This window comes from Drosophila mojavensis, unplaced genomic scaffold, assembly GCF_018153725.1.
Source record: "Drosophila mojavensis isolate 15081-1352.22 unplaced genomic scaffold, ASM1815372v1 contig_36, whole genome shotgun sequence".
NCBI lineage: Eukaryota > Metazoa > Arthropoda > Insecta > Diptera > Drosophilidae > Drosophila > Drosophila mojavensis.
This window is the reverse complement of record NW_025318858.1, coordinates 23,603,872-23,618,938: the sequence shown is the minus strand read 5'-3', so window position 1 is coordinate 23,618,938 and position 15,067 is coordinate 23,603,872. Positions and strand designations below refer to the sequence as shown.

The 15,067-nt window shown below is 40.0% G+C and overlaps 5 protein-coding genes across 10 annotated transcripts; 1 reads left to right on the top strand and 4 right to left on the bottom strand.

The window, feature by feature from the left end:
* Positions 1-178: 178 nt before the first annotated feature.
* Positions 179-1,443, bottom strand: LOC6577631 (transforming growth factor beta-1-induced transcript 1 protein). Its single transcript, XM_002003546.4, has one exon. The coding sequence runs from the start codon at positions 1,037-1,039 to the stop codon at positions 488-490; it is 552 nt and encodes a 183-aa protein (XP_002003582.1). The 5' UTR covers positions 1,040-1,443; the 3' UTR covers positions 179-487.
* Positions 1,444-4,938: 3,495 nt separating this feature from the next.
* Positions 4,939-6,214, bottom strand: LOC6577630 (probable serine/threonine-protein kinase kinX). The gene has a single exon (XM_002003545.4). It carries the CDS (start codon positions 5,570-5,572, stop codon positions 4,985-4,987), a length of 588 nt encoding a protein of 195 aa, XP_002003581.1. The 5' UTR covers positions 5,573-6,214; the 3' UTR covers positions 4,939-4,984.
* A 76-nt stretch (positions 6,215-6,290) lies between these two features.
* LOC6577629 lies at positions 6,291-7,623 on the top strand. The gene is made up of 2 exons (XM_032728602.2): positions 6,291-6,306; positions 6,367-7,623. Exon 2 carries the CDS (start codon positions 6,535-6,537, stop codon positions 7,501-7,503), a length of 969 nt encoding a protein of 322 aa, XP_032584493.1. The 5' UTR covers positions 6,291-6,306; positions 6,367-6,534; the 3' UTR covers positions 7,504-7,623.
* LOC6577628 (glucosamine-6-phosphate isomerase) lies at positions 7,527-15,065 on the bottom strand. 4 transcript variants are annotated; one of them, XM_002003543.4, is made up of 6 exons: positions 10,327-10,720; positions 9,707-9,819; positions 9,506-9,633; positions 8,897-9,438; positions 8,641-8,692; positions 7,527-7,732 (listed from the first exon to the last, which is right to left on the bottom strand). In XM_002003543.4, coding segments are annotated over exons 2-6 (822 nt in total). In that variant the 5' UTR covers positions 9,805-9,819; positions 10,327-10,720; the 3' UTR covers positions 7,527-7,730. The 4 variants fall into 4 exon arrangements, with proteins under 4 accessions (XP_002003579.2, XP_043864701.1, XP_015021258.1 ...); XM_044008766.1 differs by lacking the exons at positions 8,641-8,692; positions 10,327-10,720 and adding an exon at positions 14,976-15,065; XM_015165772.3 differs by lacking the exon at positions 8,641-8,692 and having other exon boundaries at positions 10,416-10,719.
* On the bottom strand, positions 11,493-15,067 carry LOC6577627 (lamin Dm0). Of its 3 annotated transcripts, XM_015165771.3 has the most exons (5): positions 14,976-15,067; positions 14,386-14,443; positions 13,827-14,317; positions 13,064-13,767; positions 11,493-13,003 (listed from the first exon to the last, which is right to left on the bottom strand). In XM_015165771.3, the coding sequence occupies exons 3-5, from the start codon at positions 14,299-14,301 to the stop codon at positions 12,308-12,310; spliced, it is 1,875 nt and encodes a 624-aa protein (XP_015021257.1). In that variant the 5' UTR covers positions 14,302-14,317; positions 14,386-14,443; positions 14,976-15,067; the 3' UTR covers positions 11,493-12,307. The 3 variants fall into 3 exon arrangements, with proteins under 3 accessions (XP_015021257.1, XP_043864699.1, XP_043864700.1); XM_044008764.1 differs by lacking the exon at positions 14,386-14,443 and having other exon boundaries at positions 13,827-14,320; XM_044008765.1 differs by lacking the exon at positions 14,386-14,443 and having other exon boundaries at positions 14,976-15,066.

The window sequence follows — 15,067 nt, the reverse complement described above, 5'->3', positions numbered from 1 at the left end:
AAGTAATTTATCCATAATGAGTAATTTGTACAAAGCTTTTTTTTTTTGAAAATAAAACGAAGACACTGCGGATATGACCAATTGTGATCTTGGCCGGGGTCGTTATCTCCTCGGTCGTGTCCTTCGGTTTCGATTCAAGTAACATTTATAATTCTAATAGTCGATGATGCACTAACGCTTAAAACTATAAATGTATGAAATTCCAATGGATCGGTAATATTCATAAATGCATAATTTTCGTCCGTATCTTAATTTTTTTTTTTTGTCTGGTCTATTTTGCTAAGTGTTTTTTGTTTCGATTATTTGTGATTTTTCTTTTCCGTTTCTTGCCTATGTATATGTAAGTAGATAAGGGTAGATAGATGTAGATAGTTGTGGATAAATGTTGATTGTGTGGTTGGTTGGTTAATCAGTTCCGATAGGGTCCAGGGTACTGTACGATATATTCTCGGTGGAATGTCTGTGTCTGTGGCATTTCGCTACCATCCTAGCAGGTGCAGGCGGGGCAAACGGGCTTGTCTCCATCGATGGTGAAGGTCTGTGAGGTGATTGGGTTCTCGCAGCGGTTGCAGCGGAAGCAATCACGATGCCATTTGGCATTCATGGCCACAATGGCGCTGTCTGTGATCGGCTTCTCGCACTTGGCGCAGCGCACCGCAAACATGTCCTCGTAGTCCTGCTTGCAGTAGGCCTTGCCGTCGCGCTCGTAGAATGGACGATTCGATAACGGTTTCTTGCAAGCGCCGTCGCACACAAAGCAGCACTCGTGCCAATTCTCGCCCATCGCGCATATGGTCCGCTCCAGGATGGGCTTCTTGCAGGCGGCACAGGTGCTCGTATAGCGCTCGACAAAGCAATCGCTGCACACGGGCTCACCATCCTGAATATTGAATGTGGCGTCCTCGATCTGCTTGTCGCAGTGACGGCACAGGAAATGCTCCGGATGCCATGTCTTGCCCAATGCGGTGATCACGCGCTTGGTGATTGTCTCGTTGCACTTGTGGCAAATGATGCTCTTGTCCTTCTCCTGGATGCTCATATTGGCTGCTCTGATGGCGACGACGACTTCCGATTGGATTGCTACTGCAAAATTGTTGTCAACTCGATCGCACGCGTCCGCACAAAAGCTGGTCTCAATTTCGAATTTCGAAAACACGAATATACACGCTCACATACACACACACTCACACGCACGTACGTACTGAATTGGGCCTATATATATACATAGACGTATATATCGGAAAATAACTAACGTTGGCGTGTGCTGTTGTTTTTTTTCTTCGTAATTTTGATTTTTAAAAATATATATTTTGATATATATATATATATATATAGAGATATAAATTCAGAAGAAAACAGAACAAAGAAAAACGAGTTAATTTTGTGAGACTCAAAAACTAAATGAGACTTTTACAATATCTACACTCGCTGCTCTCTGTGAGGAATGAGCACAGCCTATTCTGTTCACTGAAGCAGTCCAGCTATATCAACATATGCTCAGGACTTCATTTTCAAAGCTTGCTTCGATCTGTAAAAATATGCCAAGCAGCTAAGGATTTTAATTTCTTGAAGAGTTGTTTATCGAAACAAAAATCTATTGCATAGATGTTCATACTTTTCAACCAATTGATATGAACCCTATTTATATTTTTCTTGTTTTGTTTAATTTGTATTAATACATATATTTATATAAGTAGATCATATTATAAAAGTTCCTATAGATCTGCCAAATTTAACTTTTGTCAGTCAATAAACTAGCATAGCCACATTATCAATGACCATCAACAGCATTCAAAATCCAAGCAACTTTTATCTTTTTATCAGCTAGAACCCTTTTTGCTTTATGCTAAGGTGCATAATGATCTTGGTATGGTAAAAATTCATATAAAGTTACTCGTTTATCCTCTATGCCCGTCAGTCTATGTGACCACATAGCTCTTGTACTACATTGAAACCTTACTTGTCATGTTTTTCCGATAGCTCATAGCTCTGTTTCGAGTGATCGATCAAAGTCGAGCAAAGCATAAGGTAAAATTTCTTATATGTATTATTATTATTAATACAAATATAATAATATCAAATACTATTTAAGTTTACACAAACTTTTTCTATGTAAATAATAAATTGTAAAACTATTTAGAAGCAAGATGAGACTGACCGATTCCCGACCAAAGCTGACTAGATTCCCTGACCACTTGTAGTCTTCCACTTAAAATAAACAGAATTCAACTAGATTTAATCTTTTGCCGATTTTGCTGCCTTGAAAGTTGTTGAACAAAAAATCTATTTTAATGGTCTGCTAAATACTCGAATAATCGGCAAAAAGAATCCGAAGTATTTGATTCATATGGCACAAAATGTCCACATGCTTCGCCCATTGAGCATATGCTCCCAAATGGATCCTTTGAACTTGTCCCACTAACGTGTGCATGCAATTAGAAACTGACGCAGCAATTAACGCATGCATTGCATATTTGACATGAAATGCTTTTAATAAAATAATTTAATCATAATTATGCAACTGGTAAGCTATGCTCCCGCCTCCGCCTGCTATTCCTCTGCAGCCCTTCAACAGCTCACGCACTCCAGCTGCATACGCAGACAGACGCCAGCGAGTGCAGAGCCTGACACAAATTCCCTTTCAACTTGCATAACAAGCTCTCGAGCGGGTCGTCCAAATGGCAAGCCAGCTTCTAGCCCGCGCCCCTCCACCCGCCCCTTGGCAATTTGGAATTCCTTGGAGCAGCAAATGAAATGGTGACATGTTCGCAGCAATCCTCGCGTTATGAGTGCCATTCAGGCCAAAAACAATGCCTCACTGGCTACGTGGCGTCCAGGGCAGCTATCAAGGCAAAAATAGCAACAAGTTGGGTCTGATGAACTAGGAAGTACTCTGCCATGGATATGAGTCCGAAGCTGCCAAAATTAAGAAATGCTTGCGAAGGAGCCCAACATTTTTCGTGTGGGATGTGCTTTATACATGTATTACCGACCAAATACTATACATAGCTTTGGAATGATATAGGAAAAAAGAAACATTTCTCAAATGCATATATACTTCGATTTCATGTCTCTAGTTTTTATAGTCCTTGAGCTATGACCAAAAAAGCAATCAGATTCAGTCAATGAGACGCTCTGAAAGTTTCAAGCTTGTGTCTGTAGCTAGAGAACAACTAAGATAGCTATGTATATATGATACATTAATATCCTTTAATAAAAATAACCCGCATTATCAGGTCTCTTGATCGATTGTCAATCAGATTGAATCAATAACTCATTACGAAAATCTCATCTAGAGCACCGTCGCTGGAGAACAGTTAAGATAATGTATCCATCCATGATACATTTCTATCCTACAATAATAATTTACTTTATATCTCTCTAGTCCATACTACCCTAGTTCGCTAATTTCTATGTGTTCAGGGTATAACAACAACCACAACAAAAGATCTGGCAAATTCCAGAGGGTGGCTATGTTTGGTGACTTCTCTGGCTTAGACTGGACCACACACCCACACAAGCACATACACACTCATATGTGTGTATGTGTGTGTTTTAATTGTTGTGCATGCGGAAGCGCCAAGTATTTTGCTTTAATTAAATTTTTTCATAATTTCTGATGAAACACATTGAATTCTTTTTTATTATTTTTATTAATTGCTCATATTTAGACGTTAGCTCACTTTTCTATGAAGCTACCCTTATGAGCTGCGACTTCATGAATTGCAGTGGTGGTTTCTCATTTCCTGTTGCTCAGAAGCCAATTTATAAATGGCTCGAACTGTAACTAATTTCGGTTGCATGCCTAGCGGAAACTTTGCACTGCTCATAAATTTAAAAAGATTTATAGAAATTATACATGAATACATGTGTATATAAATATGTTTATTAATATATGAAATAACCGTCATACATCATTAAATTTTATAGATAAATAACTAGTTAATTAATCTTAAACATTTTATAGTTTTATTTATTTTATTTATTTGTTTTCTTTATATATTTATTTTTATATATTTATATTTATATATTTATATATTTCTTTCCTTTTTATAGTCATTTAGTTTAATTAACATATTAAAAAATTGTACTTACAAATTTATATCAAGACTTTATTTTGTTATATTTTCTGTATTTTGCTATTAATTTAATTTTCTTAAAAATTTTTTCTTGGTATAATTTAATGCTTTAAATGTATTTTAAATATTTTTGAACAACTTTCTTAATTATTTATTTTCATTATATAAAAAAATTTAAACAATTTGGATTTATTATTATTTTTATATTTTAAATATTTTTATGCAATATATTCTATGAATTTTTAATGCAAACAAAGCATAGATTACCTTTTAATTTAATTTAATATTTATAATTATTTAATTATTATTTTTTATAAAACTAAAAATATTTATTTAATTTAAATTTATTTTACCTGAAGACAAAAATTTAATCATGAAACTCACATTGTGAGTAATAAGTGAAAAGAGAAATTTGTATTAGAAATTACCTAATGACCATCCTCATTCCACCTGCAAATTTTAGCGCACCTTTGTGTCTACTGCTCTGCTTCTTTCTCGCACTCTGTGTCCATCAGATAAAAATGTAAGTCAATCAGGCATCAAAGGTCCTTGATCTCATCAAAGTGGAAACTGCGAACCGTCCAGTGCATCGCAACGAGCCCACCGCCAATCGCCAATCGCCAATTAGTATTGACGGTCGCCAATTGAGGCTTTTAATTATGCAATAAGGGTTACGCGGTCGAGTCCTGGGACAGGACAGCGCATTGAACTTTGCAGCTGTCCGACTTTGGATAGAGTCGAAAACAAATTGGAAGGAAAAAGCATTTGACTTTAATTTTAAAGCTCAAGTTTTCTTTTTAATGAGGCACTTATAAATACATATATAAATATTACTAAAAATAATAATATTAACTACTCTATGCAAACATATATACAAAGAATAATGGATCTCTAACTCTATCTCTCTAATATGAGCGCCGATGCTTGTCCTTGTTGCTGGGCTTCTTCGAGGAGATGAGAGTGCGGCGTTTCAAACGCTTCAGCTTCGTCTTCTCACGCTTGCGCATCTTCTCCTGGGCCACCTCGACGATGGTGTTGCGGAGCTTTAGTCTGTATTTGATGAGGTGGTTCAGCTCAATGCCCAATCCCTGGTCCATGGGCGTCAGGTTCTCAACATTCTCGACATCATCCTCGTCATCCGTTAACATGGCCAATTGGCGTTCCGCCCACGCAGCATCGTCGTCCTCATCGATGCTCAGGTCCGGCATGTCAAGCTGCTGCTTGTGTTGGTGTTGTTCCTGCTGCTGCTGCTGCGGCAGATCCTGTTGCTTGAGCAGCTCCTCGGTGAGCAACAGCTTCGATGTGGCCCACTTGACCACCTGTTGATCCTTGAGCGCCATTTGCTGGCGATAGTTAAACAACTGCAAGGTGACATTTGCCTTAGGACACGCCTCCACTTCGTCCCTGGGAGACGCCGGGTCCTCCGCTGGCATGGGTTGGACCACAGCCACCGGCCTCTCGCAGGACATTTTCGTTTCCAGTACGTTGCCCATGCTGCGCTATCTTCGCTATCTTCTGTGATGATCTTTGTGCTTCGCCAGCTCAAATGCCACTGACAGCTGCAAACTTGTCAAACCCGATTTATATCAAATATTTATTTGTACCATATACGATATGGGCTGCAAAAAGGATTAGAAACGTTGGCAGGTACAATGGATAGACGCGAGCTACCTAGGCCTGCGGTCACAACATTTGGCAACACCTGGTCAGGGATTAGCGCACGCTGACCACCAAAAATACCCGAAATATGCGAAAATCTAACTTTCTTATAGACCAGTCCTATTTTATTGCTAATAGGGTATATTGTTATGCACGTGCATATCTCTATAAATTTTTGATTTAAGTATATGACATATTTCTTATGAATTTACTCAATATTCATACACCTAAGACGAGAGATGGAATACGGACACTAGTGGAATACAGATCTATTTTCATAATAAAATATAATACTACATAACTTCTCAAATAAGATGTGCTAGCAAAAATTATTATTTCTTTTAAGGAAAGCAAATGTTTACCAATAATCGAACCAAAACCAATTTATACAACATAACCTCAATAATTTTTCTAACAGGCCACTTAACTCAACCGCAGGTGTTACAATATATATAAACTACCTATTTACAATTAAATAACATATTTTTGAAATTTGACAAAATATGACACAACTCTTCAGTGTTTATAAAAATTATATAACCCAACCCTACCTAACCTAGCTCACAAGGTAAATTTCCACCAGAACTTGAGCTGAACGACTGTAAACTTACTTTGCCAAAAATCTTAGTTTATTTGACCTAAACTCTATTGCGTATACCTGAGCAACAAGTTGAGACACGCAAGATTTTGTTGGCTGTGGATATTACCCATTGGCCAGGTCAATTCTACCTGCTGAATATATAAGGTGCTTAACAATTGGCGAGCCACAGCATTCGCTTCTCAACTCCTGTTGGCCATGGACCGCAAGACGACGACACAATTGATGATGTTTCGCACTCCGGTGGGTGGTGAGAATCAGCTGTTCATCTTCAATTCGCCCATTGACTACACGGATCAGCAGCTGATTGTGTATCAGTGTTCGGGGATGCTGGAGGGCGAGAGTGGGTATTGTGTGGTCTATAAGCGGGATCATTACATAATCAGCAATCATCCCAACTATCAGAGCCCGACCAAGCGCAGCTTCCTCAACGAGTGCATCCGCCAGTTGTACATCATCAATGGGCTGGTGCACAAGCTGAACTGGGCGCCCAACACGTTGGTCTGCACTCAGCAGGAGCTGTGGCATCAGGTGAACATGTGCCTGCAGCCGGAGCGCTTGAGTGGGCGAAATGCCAGCCTCCAGCGTGTCAAGCGGCAGCTGTTCCGCGAGACGCAGCGCAAGCGCAAGGCGACGAGCAGCGTACGTGGCCAGGTGTGGGGCACACAGGTGTTCAACTTCAAGCCGATGCGCTCGAAGATCGGCAGGCGGCACATACGACGCGGCTACTTGACGGTGGCCCGGCAAATCGTACTCCAGCAGCTGATCCTTGAGAACGTGAAGCGTGAGATGACCGGCACATCGGCCATATGCCAGACGGTCATCAATGCCACCGAGGGCATCTACAACGTGAACGCGACAGTCATCAGCGACATCTGCCGCTACCACCAGAATGCTGCACGTCATCAGCCCACGGTCCAGCGCCGGCTGAACGAGGGGCAGCAGCGCATGCGCAGCAGCGAGGCCTGCCAGCTGACGCAGCGTGCCAAGCGCCTGGAGGCCATGTTTCTGCACGAGCAAGTGCGTCGCGCTGGCCAGAATCATCAGCTCATACTGGAGGAGTCGGTGCGTTCCATTTACTATGCCAAGCAGCTGTTTCGCCTGATCGAGGATCACGAGGAGTTCGTCTACACGGACAAACAGATTATGGGCCGCAGCTGTTGTTAAGTTGAGTTTCAAATTCTTTGTAGTATTGTATAAAAATATATAGACAATGTCTTTTATTATAAGCAGTAGCGTAAATAGTAAATAGAACAAAAATAAAATGCATTAGAAACGTAAAACAAATTCGATTTGTTGTTATTCTGTTGATAGATTGCAGGTTGAATGAGCTGCTCCTTGGTTAGGTTTCCGTCTTTCGCTGTTCTATCAGCTGCGAGTGCACGTCCATCAGGCTCTGTAAAAGAAATTTTAAAATATTTAAAATACATACATAAAAATCCAGTTCTTTATCAAATGTAGTCTATGGCGCAATTGTGATTCCTAGTTGTATAAATCTGTAGTATGTATCTGACATTTATAAACAATGACATATTTAGTAGATCTTGACTTCTTAGCAAATTTTCTCAAAAGCTAAAAGAAATAAATAGCGATAATAAATATTTTGATCAATTACTTAATAATCTAACTACGATTATATTTTTAATTAATATTATCAATAATTTTTTCTCTTTCCTTAAAATAAACTAACAAAACTGTAGCTTTAGCTCAAAATTTTTATGAAAATATTGAAAGAAATACTATGAGCCGAACTTTGATACATTTATCATTCATTATCAACAATATACAGCCTTAACAATATCTCACTTTTATAATAAATATACTTATGTCTTCAATATTTATATTTAAGTTATCCTATCATAATTCCACACAACATCAATATCTGTATATAGCGACACAAAAGTTCCTGAATATTCCCAGAATTTACTTTTAAATTCTAGATCTTTACATTTTAGCTCAGTAATTTAGTTGATAAATCTGAGTCATCTAATATTATTTAAATAAACTTTCTTATTTAATAAACTTTCTTCGCATTTAAACTAATAATTAAGATTTTCTCAAGCATTTATTATACTTATATTTTTTATACTTATAGTTTAATTTCAATTTATTTTCAAAAACATAAAAATTTCAATTCATTTTTAGTAGATTACTTAAATTAAGTACAATCTTTATACATATAATAAATGATACTAGACACATGTGTATACAGATTTGCTTTGGTAATCGCCAGTCTCTTAATTCGTTCATTTATTATCAAATTATAATATCATAAAGGCACAATCATTGTGGACTATACTTTACACTTTGTATAAGCTTCTGGGGAGTCGGCTGCATTTGCATCTCTGAGAATGCCCTGTGAAATGGTGAGAAAACAAATGCCAACCAGACATTAGCGGAATCTACGTTCCGGAGTCATAAAACTAAGTAAACCCGGTATTAAGGAAAAGCAAAAGCAAATACGTGGTTAATATGCACCAATTGACTCGAGTCTAAACAAAACCAACACCTTGACACGCCATATCCATTATCACTACAATTGCACATGCGCCGCGCATACCTTGAAATATTTAACCGTCTTGACACGGAGCTCCAGCGTGGCATCCTCATCGCAGATCATCAAGGTGTTCGCATGCTGCTGGAAGGCGCTGACCGTCCACATGTGATTGACGCCCTCCTCGATGGCCTTGTACAAGGCGAATGCTTTGTGGGCGCCCGTTATCAGGATCATCACCTCTTTCGAGTCCATGACCGTGCCCACGCCCACAGTCAACGCCTGCTTGGGCACTTTGCTCATGTCGTTATCAAAGAAACGGGCATTCGCTTCCAGCGTATCCTGCGCCAGGGTCTTGACACGCGTACGCGACACCAACGAGGAGCCCGGCTCATTGAAGGCAATGTGCCCATCGGGTCCGATGCCGCCAATGAATAGCTCCACACCTCCCGCTTCCTTAATCTGCTGCTCGAACAAATTGCACTCGGCGACCAAATCCTTCGCATTGCCATCCAGAATGTGCACATTCGCCGGCTCAATGTCAATGTGCTTGAAGAAATTGTGCCACATGAAATAGTGATAGCTCTCGGGATGATCACGCGGCAGGCCTAGAAGGTAGTTTTGGCTTTAGTTATACACCCAGGTAAATGATAGGTGAGAATCGCAGCCACTCACCCACATACTCATCCATATTGAAGGTTTTCACATAACGAAAGGAGACCTTGCCCTGCTTATGGAAGTTAATCAGTTCTTTGTACATCCCCAATGGGGTGCTACCTGTGGGCAAGCCCAAAACAAAGTATCTAAAGAGGGAGAGGTAAAGAAAGAAAGAAAAATATGATAATAAGAGTCTGTTGATAAAACTTCTCCACTTACTTATCGGGTCCCGGATTGAAGTCGTTGATCCGCTTAGCCACATATTTGGCCGCCCAACTACCCACCGATTTGCTCGTCTCCAAGATAATTAAGCGCATTCTTAATATTTAGTACTGAAAATGTGAAGTGTGCACTAAGTAAACTTATGGTTTGTGTGGGGCATTATAAAATATATTGATAAGGACTGAGTAGATCTAGCCTACATATTAATAATAGGCAAGTACTTAATATGGTACCCATAGATTAAAAATTACAGTGTGCATTCAACAAGATGAATAGTCATTATTAAATTATAATCTCGTATATAGATATATATTTATTTGTTTTACACTTGAAATTAAATGATTTCGTGCTACAGCTGACGTAATTTATGAACTATACACATTTACGTTAACTTTTGACAAACAAAGTTTCTCTTTATCGTTACGTTTCACTGCAAGCTACTTTTATTTAAGCACAGATCAATGAAAAAATTAATTACGCCCTCAAGCAATAGTTCAACTTATCGAGCGCTCACAGTAGTCAAACACTTTCGTTCTTAATTTCTAAAGAGCGAGTGAGACAGAGACATTCGCACTTGAATTCCAATGGGGACACTTGAGGGTCGACAAGCAGCTCACCTCCGTTCACCTGCACTGTGTTACCGTAAATAACTTTTTGAAACAAAAACTTAACGTCGTATTAAACAATAAATAATAAAGTCACACACTAGCAATCGCAACGATAGCGCTCAGCTCTGGTCGGATGTGGAGTGTACGAATCGCCGACGAGACTGGCAAACAAGCTGTGAGCGCCGCTTCAATTTGGCTGTCAATTTATATACAATACACATATTGTGTGGAACGCGCTCTTAGTGTTAAAGAGAATACGGTTAGCTGCAATTCAAACAACATAACCTTGAGATACAATTTGCAAAAGGCGTTATCACGTTAAAAAAAAAAAACTCCAAGGGGTGCAACGCAGTGATCCGCGGCTATCAACTGCAGCGTCACTTTAGCAGCAACAGCAATTGCCAACTAAAAGAAAAGAGACAAAAATACTCCAAAACGATAGCGTTTAATACGCAGCAACAACAGTTGAATGAACTTGCTGCTGTCAAAGTGAGTGTAAATTTGTGAGCGGGAGAGTTGTTCATTTTGAGTGGCTTAACATACTGGTGTTGCCAGACTGTTCACATAATTGAGTGTGTTTTACGATGCCATGCATACATACAAATGCCTAAAAATAACTCAACATAGAATAAGCGGCGAGAAATATTAGAAAATAACTCAGCAGAGAAATATTAGAAAATATATCCTACAACAGGGCCATCAGTTTTCAGCAGCAGCTTGAAATTATTCGTTATGAGTACAAAACACTATTTTATGAAACATAATTATTTATTTAGCAGTTACATGTAGTCTTAAGTTTAAAATTTAAATTTTAGTTTTCTTTTAATTTCTTTGCTTTAGAATATGTTGTAGTTTGACATGGACACACCCACGTTGAGCTGCTTTTTCTTGTTGCAGGAAAAACCGGTTCAGCCGAAAATCTATGATAAAAAAAAACATTCTATTGAGCACCTATGGGAGAGCGCACCAATCAAATTCCAACTCGTTTTAAAAATATATTGCTAGGCTCTTTTCTCACACAGCTATTTTTGCGTTCTTTTTTCTTCTTTTCTTAAATTTTTTAGAATATTTCTCAATACAAAAAATTGCTTAACATAAGATACACATACATATATGCATATGCATGTGCATGTGTGTACTGAGGAGAAAGGGAAAAGGGAAGCTCAAATTTGTAGTTACAGTTTGTAGTTTTACCGATTTTTATTGATATTTCGTTGAATTACTTTTAACATGAGCTTGTCGTTTTTGTTTGTTTTTAATTCTGCTTATAAAACTATATATATATTTATATGTATGTATATTTATTTATATTTATATGCTGGAGCCGTGGCTCATACAAATGCATCGGAAATGCTGTCAACTCAGCATTCGCAAAGCACTTGAATGCACAAATACAAAAATGATAAGAATTGAAAATTTCTTGATTTTTTTCTTTGTAAATTCTATGTGGCATACAGAAAACCGAATTTAAAATATACCAAATAAAGTTTACAAAAATTATGCTTATTGTTTAAAATTAAGATTGTACGAAGGTGGGGTGGGGTTGGTTGGAATTTGTTTTTTTTTTCTTTCCGAAACATGTAACGTAAATTAAATATTTGTCATTCAGATAAACACAAAGGGGATTAGTAATCGTTGAGGGAAAGAATGAATATGGTGGTGGAAAAGCACAGAAACTAAATAATATATTGAACATGTGGAAGAATCGTAGACATTTAAATTGAAATGGAACTGCTGTTGCTAGCAAGTTTTACAATTGAATAAATTATTAGTGGTGCTGCTTGGCTCTGGTTTCGTTCGCCTTTTTCTTCCCTCTCTTTACTTGGGGTAGCCACAGAAAAATTAATAACTTAGCTGATAATATATAATTCCGTCTGTTTTTTGTTTTTGTCTGTTTCTGTTTGTTTGTTGGTTTGTTTGTTTGTGTGTGCTTGTCTGTCTGTGTCTGCATATGTGTGAATATATTATTATCTTTATGCTTGGCTGTCTATTACATAATCGCGCACTTCTCGTTCGTCTGCAGGGGATCGCCCTGCTGATGGTACAGCTGCTCGTTGCCATCAACGGCGCTGATGCTGCGACGGCGACTGAGGCGCGAGGATGACACATGTGTGGAGACAATACGCTTGTTGCGTTCCATATTGGCAACCGTTTCGCCTTCGCTATTCAACAGCGCCATCTTCGTATTATCGCCAGTCATCCACTTTTGTTGCTTCATCACTATGTTCGATGGCGGCTCGTGTGTGGCCCGCGAATCCGACGACCAAACGGTCACTGTGCCATTTGGTTCGATTTTCACGGAACGATGGAACTTATAGGTTGTCACTGGTCCATTATCGTTAAGCGACCGCTGCAGCTGCCAGCCGCCAATGGAGACCTCTTCGGTGCCCTTGTTGTACAGCTTAACGTATTTGCCATCGGCGTCGATCTCTTTGATTTCCACATTGCCCTTAGCACTAGCCGACACATAAAAATCGGATACGCTATGATCCTCAGACTCCTCAACAGCGGCACGTTTGCGCTTCAAACCGCCCGACGGTGTGCGCCGAGAGGGCGTGGCACGAGAACTACGCAACGATTGACTGAACGATTGCACCGTAGCCGAATTCGCGGGCGTTATATTCAAACGCGCCTCCTCACCCACGAGCAACTTGTCGTAGGCGGCGATTTCCAAGTCCAAAGAAACCTAGAATAAAGCAAAATAGTTATTAGTTGAGAGAGTTGACTGAATTGTATATATATCTACCTTGATGTCCATTAAATCCTGATACTCCTGCAATTGTTGTGCCATCTCCTCGCGTAAGCGATTCAGTTCCTTATCGTACATTGCAATGTCATTTGCATGGCGTTCGCGCTCATGGTCCAGCTGCTGTTCCAGCTCCCGTATGCGCGTGTTCAACATGGCATTAGCCGCCTCCATATCGTTGAGCTTGGCATTGAGTCCATCGATACGAATGCGTGAATTGCGCAGCTCCTCAATTGACTTGTGCGTTGAGCTGTGCGTGCGAGCCGCCGCTTCTTGTAATGAACGTATCTTAGCTTCATACAAGGCCTCGATATCATCGCGATTGCAGCGCATTTGATCCTCATACTGGTTGCGCAGCTCTTGCAGCGATTGCTGCAACTTCGCCTCATACTCGGACGAGAGACGGCCATCGATTTCACTGTATTCAGTTTGGCGTATGCGTCGAGACTCGTTAATCTCCTGAACGTGCACCTGATCTTTAAGCGACAGCTCTTCACGCAAACTTTGAATATTGTTCTCCAGATCCACACGCGCTAGAGTCTCCTGTTCCAGATTCTTGCGCGAGTCCTCAAGCTGCTTGCGTTGACGATCCAGTTCCTTGAGAGCTTCATTCAGGTCATCAATGGCTTTCTTACGATCGGCATTGGCCTGGTTATATTTATTACTCAGCTCACTGGCACGCGACTCGTTCATTCGGGCATTAGCTAAAATGACATTCAGCCAATTAATGGAGGGTTGAATATTGTGATTGATGTGCACTCACCCTCAGCAGCGCTGCATTCCTTCGTCTTCCTGTCTAGACGGGCAGTCAACTCTTCGTTCTCCTCCCACAGCCTCTTGGTATCAATCTCTAAACGCGCACGTTCTCGTGCCAGCTCATCGAGCATACGACGTGCCTCTAGCAGTTCCGTCTCATAGATACTCTTAATGTTGGTCGTCTCTTTGGTCACGGTGTCACGTGTGGTCTGCACCTCAATCGTAAGACGTGCGTTCTCCGTCTCCAAGTTGCGAACGCGATCAATATAGCAGGCCAGACGATCGTTCAAATTCTGCAGCTCGACCTTTTCCACCAGGCGCGAATGGCGTGTGGGGCTGGTCGCCTGCTGCTGCTGCTGCGATTGCGACTGCGACGACGACGCCGATGTCTGTTGCTGTGGCCCAGATGACGGCGGCCGAGGGGTCGAGGTGCTGCCGGGCTGCGGCGTCGCGGTGCCAGCGCGTCGAGTTTTAGACGACATTGTTAACGTTCACTTGCTACTGACGATATATATTCATAAAAAATATGCAAATAAATTGAATTCTAAAGCAGACTTTAAACTGACCTTATTATGCTTATGCTTATAACTCGAAATATTTTTGCGCGCAATCGCTTGCTTTAGGCTGATAAAATTCCAAACAGAAACAGAAACAGAAATATCAAAAGAAATATAAAAACTCTTCAAACACGAGTGTATAAAGAGCGCAATGAAAACGAAACGAGTTTCTCTGCTCTCATCGCTCTTTGAGCGTAACACAAAAATTCACTCAAGCGACTGTACTAAAGCGAACGAACGGAAAAAAAAACAATTGAGTGACTTTTGCGGCGTTTTGTTTATGGGCGTGGGGTAAAAATACGCGGGTGCGGCGGCGAAAGGCCCGTTATATATGTTAAATACAAACACAAGCACTCAATCCAAAAATGCTTTTAGCTGCCGCACATACAATTAATAGCATGGAATTGCACAATATGGCGTTTTTAATTCACAATTTGCCCTTTTACAGCGGCATTTGGCTGCAGCTGCAGGGGGGCAAGCGCAATGGAAACTTTGGGAGGGAATCTGAAGCATTGAGACTAAATTGCACTTTTCACTTGATGTGTTTGCGTATTTAAACAATAAGTAGTTTGCACACTTTAAACAATAAGTAGACTTACGTGGTTATTGTAATTTATTTAAGCGATGCACAAGTGTAAGGCAAAAAAATTGTATTCGCTCTTAGAAAACGCGGCCGACGTGAAATTTCTGG

What these genes read in the sequence shown, in the direction of transcription:
- LOC6577628 (XM_044008766.1), bottom strand. Translation starts at nt 9,804, where the DNA reads ATGCGCTTAATTATCTTGGAGACGAGCAAATCGGTGGGTAGTTGGGCG. An exon ending in TTCAATCCGGGACCCGATAA is followed by an intron (nt 9,634 to 9,706) that starts GTAAGTGGAGAA and finishes CTCCCTCTTTAG; the next exon opens with ATACTTTGTTTTGGGCTTGC. An exon ending in CAATATGGATGAGTATGTGG is followed by an intron (nt 9,439 to 9,505) that starts GTGAGTGGCTGC and finishes ACTACCTTCTAG; the next exon opens with GCCTGCCGCGTGATCATCCC.
- LOC6577627 (XM_015165771.3), bottom strand. Translation starts at nt 14,301, where the DNA reads ATGTCGTCTAAAACTCGACGCGCTGGCACCGCGACGCCGCAGCCCGGC. An exon ending in GGAATGCAGCGCTGCTGAGG is followed by an intron (nt 13,768 to 13,826) that starts GTGAGTGCACAT and finishes ATGTCATTTTAG; the next exon opens with CTAATGCCCGAATGAACGAG. An exon ending in AGGATTTAATGGACATCAAG is followed by an intron (nt 13,004 to 13,063) that starts GTAGATATATAT and finishes GCTTTATTCTAG; the next exon opens with GTTTCTTTGGACTTGGAAAT.
- LOC6577630 (XM_002003545.4), bottom strand. Translation starts at nt 5,572, where the DNA reads ATGGGCAACGTACTGGAAACGAAAATGTCCTGCGAGAGGCCGGTGGCT.
- LOC6577629 (XM_032728602.2), top strand. Translation starts at nt 6,535, where the DNA reads ATGGACCGCAAGACGACGACACAATTGATGATGTTTCGCACTCCGGTG.
- LOC6577631 (XM_002003546.4), bottom strand. Translation starts at nt 1,039, where the DNA reads ATGAGCATCCAGGAGAAGGACAAGAGCATCATTTGCCACAAGTGCAAC.